At 36.0% G+C, this 15,448-nt stretch overlaps 1 protein-coding gene across 6 annotated transcripts in view; it reads right to left on the bottom strand.

The window, feature by feature from the left end:
• The window catches only part of CDC42BPA (CDC42 binding protein kinase alpha), a 222,747-nt gene that overhangs the window by 177,511 nt on the left and 29,788 nt on the right, over window positions 1-15,448 (bottom strand). For all 6 annotated transcript variants that reach the window (XM_036277347.1, XM_036277348.1, XM_036277351.1 and 3 more), the window contains exon 2: window positions 10,070-10,161. In XM_036277347.1, the coding sequence (XP_036133240.1) occupies window positions 10,070-10,161 (92 nt within the window). The remainder of the gene's footprint in view (window positions 1-10,069; window positions 10,162-15,448) is intronic.

The following is a 15,448-nucleotide window of genomic DNA, read 5'->3' as shown; positions in this document are numbered from 1 at the left end:
TCTTCCCTCTGTCCATGCCTGTGTTCAAATGTTCCCTTCTTACAAGGACACCAATTATATGACATTAGGGTCCACACTAATGACCTCTTTTGAACTTAGTTACTCTGTAAAGAACCTATTTCCAAACAGGGTTACATTCTGAGGCACTAGAGATTAGGACTTCAACATGAATTTTTTTTAGGGGTTTGGAAGGAAGGCACAATTGAGCCTATAGCAGTTACCGATTTCTTGTTTCCTGGTAAATGTATTGTAAGCTCTGTCTCTTTTCAACTATCTCAAAGTTTGAAATGCAGTGTTTCTACTCATAGCTAATTATTTTTTAATTTCCCTCACAATCTATGTTTTTAAGTGTGTGCAAACATATGGGTCATTTTTAGCTATCTAACTAATATTAACTTCTAATTGTATTTTATTAAGATCAGAGATCATGCTCTGCATAATAATGACTTTTTTGGAAGTTATTCAAGCACCCTTTGTGGCCTAGAACATAATAAATTTTGAAAATGATCTGTATGTGCCAGGAATAGAATGTGTATTCTCTGCTGGATGTAGAATTCCACATTTATCTATTTATTAGGTTCAGAATAATCACATCATTAAAATATTTTATATGTTGTCCCAGTAGCAACCGTGGTGAACGTGGTTCCAGTAACCAGGTATTAGCACTGGACATGGCAACTGCAGGCTCAGGGTTTCCAAGGCTTCGGTAAACCCAGGATCCAGATTGCGGACTGTGGTGGGACCTCGCAGTCCTTTTCTGCCTGACGGTACTGCCTATTACCCCACGCACACCCTATTTTGCACCCCTTTAGGTGAACTGTTCAGCCTCCATAATGAGGACACGAGCTAAAGGGGCTGTCTGAGACTTTTTCTGGGTAGACCCAAGCTGCCTCAGAGAGTACAGTTTGCTAAGAAAATGAATCTGCCTAAAAAAAACGTTGGTATCCAGGAATAGTGGTCACACTGTCTAAACATTAAAAAGACATCATTGACAGGGTTCCTATGTTTCTTCCAAGATGTTTGGAGCCACGAAAACCATTTCTGACCAGGTCTGCATTCACACCATGGGCATGCCAATGTGGAGATGCTTGATGAAAACCTGCTCATCTCCTGTATGGGGGCTTTCCCTCTGGAGCCTGCAATTTCTGGACTAAGAAAGGCCTGGTCTCTGGTGGCCTCTATGACTCCCACATAGGCTGCAGAACTTATTCTACCCAGCCCCCACTTGAGCACCACTTCAATGGTGCTCAGACACGAGGTGATGGAGGTGCAGAGATCCAAGTACAGCAAGACCTGTGAGCCTGGCTATATCCTTCCTACAAAAATAACAAGCAACATAGTTATAGTTTCTACTATGTCCGTTCTAGTGCAGTGATCACAACTGATAGTCACAAGAATGGCCCAGCAGAGAGAGACTTCCCTGTGCATGTCCACTTACTACAATCTAAGCCTGAAGTCTAACATGTCACCAACTAAATAAAGGGAGGTCATGCTCCGGCCAATGTGGTTGGGTTGGTTGGGCATCATCCTGCACACTGAAAGGTTGCCAGTTCAATTCTCGGACAGGGCACATACCTGGACTACAGGCTCGATCCCAGGTTGGGGGTGGGGGACTGAAGGTGGGGTGGTGGTGGTGGTGGTGGTTTGTGTATGCGTGTGTTAAGGAGGCAGCAGCAGACTGACGTTTCACTTTCACATTGATGTTTCTCTCTCTCCCTCTCCCTTCTTCTCTGTCCAAAAATCAGTAAAAAAAAATCTTAAGAAAGAGAGGCCACACATCTGCATTGTGGACAGGAGAGGGGAAAGTGCCACCTACTACTAGCTGGCTATAGAAAACTAACTATGGTACCAACTGCTTCTTCAAATTCTCTGAGAAAAGGGCTATTGTGGAATCAAAGAGATGGTGGTTAGAATCTCACACACTGATCAGTACTAGAAAAAAATTTTAGCCCGCTGTAACCTAATCCATCTAGCCCTGCATAAGTTTTTTTGTTTGTTTGTTTTTTGAATATGGCAAGTTTGGTTAAGCTTGGGATGGAGGTAAAAATTCCTTGTATTTTTTTTTTTTTTTTTAATTCAGGTAAGACTGAAGAGTTTAGACAATGGCTAGTGTGCTTTTAGAACCTGAAAAACTAGACTAGGCCAATCCGGTGTATACTGTTTGAGCTGATCTCTTCTGAGCTAAACAGAGCTCTCTTACACAGGAAATAATTCTCTGTTCCGCAGGCCGACGCTCTAACCGCTGAGCCAAACCGGCCAGGGCTACGCAGGAAATAATTCTAAACCCTGGCTACATCTCAACCTCCTCAGAGAACTGATTCTCACTGCTCACAAAGCAGCGAGCCCTTTAAATCTCCTAATAAGGTCTTTCACATAGACTACCTCTACATAGCACCTGCGCTCCAAATCCTGCAATAACCAACCTCCAAACCCTCCCCCACCTGAGCATCTCCAGAGAGCAAAACTTAGTGAGACCCTAAAGGGTTTGACTAGGTTTCAAAAAAAATAAAAATAGTAATTCCTAACAAGAATTTACATTCTCATATATATTTAGTACCTCTTACCAAGTAGTCATTTTCTAGGTTAGAAATAAGAGGATTTAACAGATAGTCCTTTAAAGTGAAGAAAGCCACTTTGTCCGGCAACCCCTAGATCTATTGAACCTTCCAGTGTTGCATACCTTTTCTGTTCTTTCTGTAGCATAATTTTTAAAAAAGCAAAACACAGAAGCTTTACTTGCAATGAACATGGACTGATCATGTGAATAAACAATTCTAACACTTGCCAGAAGTGCTGTGCTAGTTGCAAAGTATAAATCCCAATAGAATAGTTTAAAACAAACCCAGGTGGTCCCTACTAGATAAAGATTTGAGTGACCTCTACTCCCTTGGTAAAACTTGTTTGGAAGAAATCAGTTTTTACTATTTTTTAAAATCACTGCTTTCCTCTACCAATCATTTTAATTGGATCCACAAAAGGCCTTTTCCAACTTGCAATCCAGTTGTCTCAAGACCATTTATTAAAAATTATCTCTAGCCCAACCAGTGTGGCTCAACTTGAACATTGACCCAAGCATCAAGAAGTCACCAGTCCAATTCCCAGTCAGGGAACATGCGCAGGTTGTGGGGCCAATCCCTAGTGGGGGGCATGCAGGAGGCGGCCAATCGATGTTCTCTCTCATCAATGTTTCACGCGCTCTCTCCCTCTCCCTTCCCTCTCTCTAAAAATCAATAAAGAAAAAAATTTTTTTAAATAAATAAAAATTCTCTCTTTTACACTAATTTGAGATGCTGCCATTAGCAAGTATTAAATTCCTATGCGTGTTTGAGACCATTTCTGAACTTCTTATTCATGTGTTCTCTGTTGAGGCTTTATGACATGTTTTAAAATATAGTTAAATAAAAAAATAAAAGTAGAATACAGTGGGTCTGTCATTGTCCCAGTTTTGAACAGTTTTTCTGATGATTCTTAATTATCTTCACAAATAAACTTTAAAATCAGTTTGTCTAATAATTAGTATATGTATTAGACAAAACTATAAGAGGAGGGACAGACATGCAATTATATTTGTAGACTTTAATACTCCCTCTCTCAAAAGACTATAAACAACAAATATAGAATAAAAATTATTTTCAGCCCTGGCAGCTTTGGCTCAGCAGTTAGAGCATCGGCTCATGGACCAATGAGTCACAGGTTCAATTTTGGTCAAGGGCACATACCTCGGTTGCTGTTCATCCCTGGCCCTGGTTGGGGTCATGCAGGAGGCAACCAGTTGATGTGTCCTTCTCACGTCCATGTTTCTCTCTCTCTCTCCCTCCCTCCCACTCTATCTGAAGACAGAAAAATATCCTCGGGTAAGGACTGAAAAAAAAATTATTTTCAAATGCACATGGAGTGTTCATATAAATAAGCCATATTATGATGACCATAAAAGAAATTTTAATAAACCTTAAAAGTATTGAAAAATTAGAGTGGGATGTCTGATAAGATAAAATTTTAATCAATTCTAGCTTATCAACTATACAAAAGACACATCAGATAAAGGACTGCTATCCAAAATACAAAAAGAACTCTTAAAACTCAACAATCAGAAAACAAACCCCTTTAAAAACATGAACCGAAGATCTTAACAGACACCTCATCAAAGAAGATAATATACAGATGGCAAATAAGCAACTGAAAAGATGCTCAATATCATTAGAAAATTACAAGGTAAAATATCCATGAAATATTACTACACACCTGTTAGAATGGCCAAAATTTAAAACACTGACAACTCCTAATTCTGATGAGGATGTGGAGCAACCGAACCCTCATTCGTTGCTGGTGGGAATGCAAAATGGTACAGCCACTCTGGAAGACATTTTGGCAGTCTTATAAAACTTAATACTCTTGCCCGGCCAGTGTGGCTCAGTGGATGAGCGTTGACCCACACACCAAGAGGTCACTGGTTCGATTCCTGGTCAGGGCACATGCCCAGCTTGTGGGCCAAATCCCCAGTGGGGAGCATGCAGGAGAGGGCCAGTCAATGTTCTCTCTCATCAATGTTTCTCTCTCTCTCTCCCTCTCCCTTTCTCTCTCAAATCAATAAAGAAAAAAATTTTTTTTAACTTAATACTCTTATCATATGATCCAGCAATCATGCTCCTTGGTATTTACTCAAATGATTTACCCAAATGAATTGAAAATTTATGTCCGCACAACAACCTGTACATGTATATTTGCATCAACTTTACTCACAACTGCCACAACTTAGAAGCAATCGAGATGTCCTTTAGTAGGTGAATGAATAAACAGTGGCACATATGGACAATGGAATGGTCTTCAATGCCAAAAAGAAATGACCTACCAAGCCATGAGAAGATATGACGGAAACTTAAATGCATTAAAGAAGCCAACCTGAAAAGGCTGCATACTGTATGATTCCAATTGTATGACATCCTGGAAAAGACAAAACTGTGGAGAAGGTGAAGGGAGGCAAGAATGAACAGGCAGAGCACAGAGGAGTTTTAAAGCAGTGAAACTATTATGCATCATACTTTCTATAATGGCGTATACATGTCATTATGCATTTGTCCTAACCAATATAATGTACAACACAAAGAGTGAATCCTAATGGAAACAATAAACTTCGAGTGATGATGTGTCAATGTAGATTCTTCTATCGTAATAAATGTATCACTCTGGTGGGTATGATAGTGGAAGAGACTCCCCATGTGCAGGGGCAGGGACTATATGAGAAAGCTGTACCTTCTTTTTTTTTATTTTTATCAATTTTGCCATGAACCTAAAATTGCTTTAAAAAAATAGTCTATTTTTAAAAATCAATCAAGGTAACCCACCATATTAACAGAATAAAAGGCAAATCTATATGATTATATCAAGAAATGCAGGAAAAGCATGAAAAAATTCAGCACCCATTACTAATTAATTTTTTTAATTCTCAGCAAACTAGTAATATAAGACAATTTCAATCAAATGAAGGACACTTATGAAAACACCAAAAATTAACAGCATAATAGTGAAACACTGAATCCTTTCTTCCTAAGTTCAGGAATAAGGTAAGAATGTCTACCCTCATGACACCTATTCAGCATTGGACTAGAGGCCTAAACTAGTGCAGTAGGTCAAGATAAAGAAATAAAAAGTATAAAATCTGAAACATGAAAAGAAAATTAAACTGTCCCTATTCTCAGACAATGCTTGTTTACCTAAAAAAAAAAAAGTAGCAACCAAAACAACAAAAAACTAAAATAATAAATTTATAAAGTCAGATACAAAAATCAGTGGTGTATCTACGTATTAACAGCTTACTATCTGAATATAAAATTGTTTTAAATATCATTTACCATAGCATAAAACAAAAAATACTTAGAAGAAAATTTAACAAAATGTGAAGAAGACCTGTACACTAAAATAACAAAATATTCTTAAGAAAAACTAGCCCTGGCCAGTTTGGCTCAGCAGTTAGTGTCAGCCCACAGACCAGAGAGTCCCGGGTTCAGTTCCCGCTAAGGGGACATACCTCGGTTGCAGTTTGTCCCCGGCCCTGGCTGAGGTTGTGTGGGTGGCAACCAGTCGATGTGTCTCTCTTACATCGATGTTTCTCTCTCTCTCTCTCCCTCCCTTTCTCTCTCCCTCTCTATCTGAAGATAAATGAAAAAATGTCCTCGGGTGAGGATAAAAAATAAAATCTTAAAAACTAAAACAGACCTTAAAAAACAAAGACACATACCTTGTTTATGGACTAATAAGTAGATTCAACATTAAGATATCAGACCACCCAAAGCTGATCTATAAATTGAATGCAAACTCAATTATACAATAATGCGTAAGTCCTAGAATAGCTAAAATAATTTTAAAATGAACAAAGTAGGAGGACTTACACTCATAGTTCATTACATACTCTCAACTTTATAGTATCTAAAGCTACAAAAATCGAGATAAGGTGGTACTGGCAATAGGACAAAGAGATCAATGAAACAGAAAAGAGCAGAAATAGATCAAAACTTACACATTCAACTGATTTTTTTGACAGAGGGAAAACAGCCTTTTCAATAAATGCTATTGAAACTATTAGATATCCACATTTTTAAAAATGAACCTTGATACCTATTTCACATCATACATGAATTAATTTGATGTGGATCACCAACCTAAACATAAAGCTAAAACTACAAAGCTTTAAAAAAAAAAAAAAAAGTGAATATATCTGTGACTTGAATATAAACAGGACTTCTTAGGGAAAATGCGCCCCCCTCCACCCTGCAAACAAACAACACACACACACACACACACAAAACATAAAATAATAAACCTAAGAGAAAACTTTGATAAAATTATACCATCAAAGGTGAAAACACTTCTACAAGTCAATAATAAAAAAGCAAATACCTCAATTTTTTAAAATGTAATAAAAACGCAAATACCTCAATTTTTAAAATACATCAACTTCACAAAGTATGGTGAATCATTATGTTGATATATAAATTCAAATGACAATGCAATTTAAGACTATGAAATTCTATTTCACACCCACTAGAATGGCTAAAATTACACAGATAGACAACAAAAAGTATTGTTGGAACTGATAGGAATGTAAAATGGTACAACCCCACTGGAGAAGGTTTGCCAATTTCTTTTAAATTTAAACATGACCTACCATTTAACACAGCAGTTCTGTTCCTAGGTATTTACCCAAGGAAGATGAAAACATTTCCATAAAACACATATAAGAATATTCATATCAGCCAAAAATACCAAAAACCACCCAAATATTCATCAATAGAATGGATAAATTGTGGCATACTAATAAAATAGTATACTACTCAGCAATAAAAAGGAGATATTAATACATTTGATCACAAGGATGGATCTCACACATTATTCTAAGTGAAAGAAGATGGACACAAAAAAGAATATGGTATAATTCCATTTAAATAAAATTTTCCAACAGCCAAAACTGATCCACAGTTAAAATTTATAACAGTGGTTACCACTTGATGGAAACTATGTGGAAATGACTGGGGAGGGAACTTCCTAGGATGATGTAAATGTTCTATATCTTGATAAAGATTAATCCCCTTCTCAAAACTTATGGTATTGTACATATTTAACACATAGGAAATTTACCTCAAAAGATGTAAACAACCCCCTCCCCCCAAAGAACTGCGCTCCTCGTGTATGTAGATGGCTTCACTAGTGAATTCTTCCAGGCATTTAAAGAAAGAAGTGAGCCCTGGCCAGTTTGGCTCAGCGGTTAGAGCGTCGGCCTGCGGTCCGGAGAGACCCGGGTTCGGTTCCCGCTAAGGGCACGTACTTCGGTTGCAGTTTGTCCCCGGCCCTGGTTGGTCGTGCGGGTGGCAGCCACTCGATGTGTCCCTTCACGTCAATGTTTCTTTCTCTCTCCCTCTCCCTTCCTCTCTCTCCCTCCCACTCTATCTGTACCAAAAAATGGAAAAATATCCTCGGGTGAGGATTAAAAAAAAAAAGAAGTGATACCAAATGTACACACGTTCTTACAGAAAATTGAGAAAGCAGAAACACTTCCCAAATTGTCTTACAACCTAAGGATATCGTTAAAAAAAAATAAGGAAATTATAAGATAGATCAATTAAAGGCCACTCTTACGCACATAAACAAAACAATACTAAGAAAATAACAAATCAAACCCAACTACATATTTCAAGAATGTATACGAACAATTAGACTTGTGTAATAATGTAATATTGGTATATTTAAAAATTAATGTACTTCCCACATTAACTACAGACATTAAATCATATCATCAAAATAGAAAAGGCTTTTAATAAAAAGACTCCTATGCATGATAAACACTCTCAACAAAACAGGAGTAGAAAGAAAACTTTCTTAACCTGTTAAAGAGTAACACTAAAAACACAGTAAACCATACCATACAGTTATAGAAAGCTGAAACTAAAAGGAGAAATAAAATGTTTAATGCAAAAACTAGTAAATAAAAAGAGTAAATCATTCTACTAACATCAGATTTTTAAAATTTTCACTCAAAAAGCATTATTTAGAGATAAAGGATCATTCCATTATTATAAAAGAGTTAATCACCCGAAAGACATAATAACTCTGTATTTGTTATCAGTGAAAACAGAAAATAAATAAATAAACAAATCCTTTCAGGAAACGACATATCAGAGAAAACAAAAGGTAAGAACGTGAAAGATTTAAACAAGATTAATGAATTTGAGCTCATTAATATTTATAGAAAAACACACAGCAATTTCAAAGAATTGAAATCACACAGTTTATATTCTCTGTTCTGGAATTACATTATAACTCTGTAATAGACATAATTAGAAAGCCCTCCAAACATTTAGAAATTGAGCAATAAACTTCTAACGATCAAAAACAAAATCACAATTAAAATTTAAAATAATATTGTATTTTGAATAAAACAAAAATATGACATTTCAATGATTTCTGCTATTCTAATTAAAATAGCAAAGAATACTACATATCTAGAAATAGATCTGCTGAAAATGTAGAAGTCCTCTCTATTAAATGAAAACTATACCACATCATTGAGATAAAGTTATAAAGCCCTACATAAATGGAGGAATATACCACGATCATAGATTGTTTGACTCAATATCATTAAGATGTCAATTATCTACAAAATGATTCTAGTTTCAGAACAATCCTAATCAAAATTCCAACAGATGTGTGAGGGGGACTGTGAGTTTTTAAGAGTAAGTAGAGCTCTGGCCAGGGTGGTTCAGTTGGTTGAGCATTGTCCTGTGCACCAAAAGGTAACTGGTTCTATTACTAGTCAGGGTACATACCCAAATTGGGGGTTTGCTCGGTGCATACGGGAGGCAAGGGATCAATGTTTCTCTTCTCCCCCCCCCCCTTCCTCTCTAAAATAAATTTTTAAAAAAATATTTTTATAAGTATGCTTTGTTTATTTTTAATCCTCACCCCAGGATATTTTTCTATTTATCTTCAGATAGAGTGGGAGGAAGAGAGAGACAAATATGGATGTGAGAGGGACACATCGACTGGCTGCCTCCCGCAGGACCCCAACCAGGGCTTGGGACAAACCGCAACTGAGGTCCATGCCCTTGGCTGGAATCGAATCTGCGACTCATTGGTCTGCGGGCTAACGCTCTACTGCTGAGCCAAACCGGCCAGGGCTACATTCTTTATTTAAAAAAAAAAGAGTAAGTAGAAACTGAAACACTGATTTGAAATTATAAAAATATAAAGGGCCAAGAATAGAGTAGGAGAGGGAAGAAGTCAAAGTACATACACTACCAGATATCAAGACAAAGTAGAATAATTGAAGACAGTGTCATATTGGCACAAGAAGAGACAAACAGACCAGCAGAACAGAGTCCAGAAACATACTCAAACTTACAATGACATATGAAGAATAGAAAAATCTTGGGGGGAAATTTTCATGTAGAAGAATTCAAAACTTTAATATATTTTCTGATCATATCAATTACAATAAACAATATATTTCAGTTAAATTTTTTCAGACTATATAAAATAGCTTCCAAAACAATTAGCAGACCTTCTGTAAATCTCTTACCTCTCCGAAAGCTCCTCGACCAATCACTTTTAATATTTCAAAGTCTTCTCTATGTAATCGCATCTGTTTCACTTTAGAAGTAAATGGTTTAGCTGAAACAAAAAGTAACATCAATTACTTTCTTAATGAAATGTGATGCAAATTAATAAACAGTATTTCTTAAACAATAAAAATTCAAGTTATAATTAAGAATTAAGCCAAGTATTTAATAATTTCATCAAACTATACTGAGAACAGATTTAATTTCCATAAGAAAATTATATATTTCCTTTATTTCTTATATATGAATCACATTTTGGTGAAGAATATATCTTTGTCTGGTTTGCAGGAAGACAGTGAATACCTTGCAAGGAACTTAGACATTATCCTATTAACTATAGGGAATAAACAGACATTCTTTAAAATTATAAAATCAATTATATGTTCTGTTTCCTCTGAAAGAAAGTTAGACCTATTTCCTTCCCTTCCTCCCCTCATGTCCCTCTTTATCCTCATACAAGAAGAAGTTGATATGATTAAAAGGTCATTATATACAGGTACAGCTCTCTTCTCCCTGCTTCCATGCAGCCAGAGAATGACAAGATCAAAGGTATGTATTTGAGGATTCGTAGAGTAAAACAGACACCGTAAGCCTTAAACTTGCCTTGGGTCTGAAGTTATTTAGCTCTAACTAGTTTAGAAGAGTATTTCACACTGCATACATAGCTCAGTATACCAGATATTTCTGCACTGATGTTACAGATCATAAGGAAAGTAAAAAAGAAATTGGATCTCTGTTTGAAATTCACACAACCGAGAAGAAAAGGATCAAAGAAAGATATCAAATCTGAATGAAGGATTGCCTACGGTGAGAGACAGAAGATGTAAAACCATGGAAGCCATGGAAGTGAACACTGATAAGATGACCAGGGTACCCTGGCTTGGAACAAACTAGACTGGACAAATTTTGAGACTATGGCCAGCCACTGTGTATCAGTCAGGGTCCCCATAGGAAATAAAATATCCTAATCTGAGGAAGGTTTATTTACAAATAGACTGTTCACAAAGGTGTAGGGGGAATACTAGGAAACAGGAAGAGTGCAATAATCTGACACTAGGGTCCCTCCCTTTCTTAGTTTCTAAACCAGCCTATCAGAAATACTTGGTTAAGAGGAATAGGTACAGAATATAGAAATTACAAATAAAGATGTGGAGCCAGCCAGTGTGAGACTAGCACTGATCTAGTTGCCATCTAGAGCTGGAAAACACCATGAAGCCTACAAATATAACAGCAGTTCAAGTGTATGTTCCATTTGACTTTAGGCCCCTCTCAAGGCTTCTAAATAACCTGACATCCAAATAAAGTATATGCACTGTATTTGTGTCTCATTACTGTCCCTAAATCCAAACAGAGCATTTCATCACAGATAGTTATTTGTAATCCAGTTCAATTCTTAAAGAATAATTCTATGTATACCTTCCTCTGTATAACAACAGTCAACTTATCTAAAAGGTCAGAAATCTAGATATTTCAATCCTCTGAGACACTACTGCAAAACAAGAAAAAATTGTTTTTAAAAACTAGAGTAATTGAAATACAATTCAGGTAAGCAAAAGATTATTATTCAGCCCTGGCTGGTTTGGCTCAGCGGTTGGAGCGTCGGCCTGCGGTACACAGAGACCCGGGTTCGGTTCCCGCTAGGGGCGCGTACCTCGGTTGCAGTTTGTCCCCGGCCCCAGTTGGTCGTGCGGGTGGCAGCCACTCGATGTGTCCCTTCATGTCGATGTTTCTCTTTCTCTCTCTCTTCCTCTCTCTCCCTCCCTCTCTATCTGAACAAAAAATGGAAAAATGTCCTCGGGTGAGGATAAAAAAAAAGAAAAAAAAAAAAGATTATTATTCAAATCTTTTGGGAAAGATACAAAGGATGACAGTATGTCAAAAAAATAAATATTCTCTTTCCACACAGTGGCATATACCCTGAAAGCACCTGAGTACTATGAAAGCATGCATAACAAGGATTAAAGATATTGTCAGTTATCCAAGTTTTGTGGAAGCCTGTATCATTAATATAAATTAACTGGATAGCCCTATTTTTTACACCCTATAACCTACTAGTGAAAAATCTCATTTCTTTGACATTGCAAAACCATTCTATTTTCAGGCATTCAAAAATAAATTAAGTCACAAATTTCTTCAGAAGGCTCTTAATTTACTAATCATTTATTCAATTCACTCAAGAAATATCTTGACTACCCACTGCATACCAAACATTTTATAAGATGCTAAAGGTACAATAATGAATAAAATAGTCCCCATCTTCAAGTAAACAAATTAGGCAGTAAGTGTTACTCTCCCATTTAAAGCATCCATTGAGGTTGAACACAAATAGCTAATAAACAGAAAATGATTTTAATATTACAAGAAATCAAAGAAATGCAAATAAACTTACCAGGAATATTTTATTATTTACCAACCAAATAGGCCACAAATAAAAAAACTGAAACCACTAAGTATTTACAGGAATGTGAAATAACAGGTATTCTCAGACATAGCTAGAACTATTAATGGATTATAATCTCTGTAAAGATTTGGTTTTTCTTTTTCATTCTCTTAACATGGCATATTATTCAAGGAGACTTTAGAAGTTGAACCATCTTTGTATACTTTAAGAGAGAAGCCTTACTTGGTTATAATGTGTATTTTTAGTACACAGGTGAAATTGTTTTGCTTTGATTTTATTTAGAAATTTTACATGTGTATTCATAAACAATGTTGGTCTACAATGATCTTTCTGTGCTGTCTACATCTGGCTTGATACCAATGATAAACCAACCTCATTACATGTGCTGAGTAGCTTTTTCCCTTTTCTGTTCTCTAAAACCAAATTATTCCAGGTTGTTTAAAGATTTTATTGTGGGGAAAAAAAAACTTTTAGAAGACAATATAATTTTAGTGATCAAGTTAGATGAAAACAAATCATAGAAAAAATTATTCTTCACCCCCCAAAAAAGGTCTTTGAAGACATGTTCCTGAGAAGAATAAATGACTGGTTGGATATAGCTCCTTCAACCTATTACATGAAACAAGCAACTTGTTCCCTCAAATAAGATAATCTTACTGATAATTACATAGTTCAAAACCACGTTCTAGTCACATTTTTAAGAAGCACTGTTTAAGAGTTTCTCACTATTCTACTTGTCTTCATGACCCTACCTTTGCTACAAGAGGGGACATACCTGGTGGCCTTTCACTCTTACCTCTGATTGCAACTAATCTAATCTAACTGACATCACTGTAAACTCAGAGCTATCCACCTCTAACAAAGAATCCAAAACAGGCCAAAGGATGTAACTGAACCAGACCTCATTAAGTATCTCTATCAACTTAACTTGATCTTTGCCTCCCTTATCTTCAAGAGAACCACAAAATGTGTCCGATTCCTTGGATTAGTTACTCATTATCTTCTCAGAGATTACCGAGATACTGAAATTAGCGGAAGTGATCAGGCAAAGGTCTTAAAACAACTATTATAGATATGCTCAAGGTCTCCGATGAATGAATAGGACATCTCAGCAAAGAAAGAGAATATTAAGTGGAAAGTTCCAGAAATAAATTATTTATAAGTTTTGAATTGCGTACTCTTCTGATAGTGTGATGAAATCTTACTCCATTCTGCCTGGGATGTGAATAATTTCTTTGTCCAGTGTATCCATGCTGTATGTATCACCCGTCTCTTAGACATTGAGAAGCCATCTCGGTTACCAGATTGCCTGTAAAGGTATCACAGTACTTATGTTCAAGTAACTTTTATTTTACTGACTAATGGCCTCATGGAGCAAGAGTAGTGATGCTGGGAGTTCAGATAAGCCAAAGAGAAGCCATAAGTGCTTCCTTTAAGGGAAAAGGTGAAAGTTCTCAACCTAATAAGGCATTTTATATTTATCATCTATAATATTTTGAGAGACCACATTCATATAAATTTTATTATAGTATATTGTTATAATTGTTCTACTTTATTATTATTGTTCATCTTTTACTGTGCCTAATTTATAAATTAAACTTTATCATAGGTATGTATGTATGTATAAGAAAAAAAACAGAATATATATAAGGCTTGGTACTATCTGCAGTTTCAGGTATCTGCTGGGGGTCTTTGAACAAATCCCCACATATAAAGGAGGCTACTGTACATATGGCAGCATCTGTTTTCTCAGAATAAAGGCATTCTCTAAGATATCTCCATAGAATTATCAATTTAGCAAATCCTGATACAATAATATTATATAAATTTAATATGGAAATTTCCCTATTTGTCCCAGTAATATCCTTTACAGCACTGTTTATTTTTGGATATAAGGTCCAATCCATTATAATAAATTGAATTTCATTGTTATGCCTCTTTAGTCTCTTAATCTAAAGTAGTTTTTCAGACTGTGTCTTTCAATGTCCTTGACATGTCTTAAACTTGTCACACCACAAGCCAGTTGCTTTGTAAATTGTTCCTTAATTTAAGCTTGTCTTATTTCTTTGTGATCAGATTCAGGTTTTCCATTTGGGGCAGGCATGTGGTCATAAGTGATAGTCTGTTTATTCTCAGTGCATTAAGCCAGGAGGCACATAATGTCATTTTGTTCAATATTGTGATGTTGTGTTGATCACATTAGCTATTAGCCATTACTCCCAGTAACCTAGTTTCCTTTCTGTGAAAACTGGTAAACAGAAGCCAGTGTTTGGCTATTTGTGTTCACTGCTGCTGCAGTCCTGGTGTGTCATGCTTCAGTGCCTTCAGTGTATTACGGTTGGTGGGTGGGTGGGTGGGTGTGGGGGGGTTTATATTGATACTACATATTCTAACTTAACACCAGAGGACTCTTTCTTGATTCCCCTTTCCTCCATATTTGTATGTTTTCACATTAGGATGCCAGGCTCCCAACAGCAGCTATATATTACTCATTTGTTTAATTAACTACAATACACACAAAATACAAAATAGTTTCAGAATTGCTACTTAATATTTCAAACAACAAATCTAAGAGTTCTTTGTATTCTTTTTGTCACTAGACTGAGGGTATATATTCAAAGTACCTCCTTCAGAAGTTACTTAGATTAGTTCTTTCTTTAAAAAAAATTTCTTTGTGGTTGTATTATTCATTTGAAAGTCAAAATTATACCCCCAAAAAAGTCTACTCAGATAAGTGTAACTGTTACTTGTTACCTCCCTAGTCCTTTCACCTCATTCCTACTCATTCTCCGTAATCCCTTTTAGCCTTTTAATTTCCTTTTGTAGGAGATATGTAATATGTATCTACATATTTTTAATGTATAGTATACTTTATATATTATTTTACACTTTTTTCTCAATATATCTTGGGAATCATTCCATATCAGTCAGTTTACAG

Source organism: Molossus molossus, unplaced genomic scaffold (genome assembly GCF_014108415.1).
Source record: "Molossus molossus isolate mMolMol1 unplaced genomic scaffold, mMolMol1.p scaffold_m16_p_23, whole genome shotgun sequence".
Taxonomy (NCBI): domain Eukaryota; kingdom Metazoa; phylum Chordata; class Mammalia; order Chiroptera; family Molossidae; genus Molossus; species Molossus molossus.
Note: the sequence above shows the minus strand (reverse complement) of the source record. Positions and strands in the feature narration are given on the sequence as shown.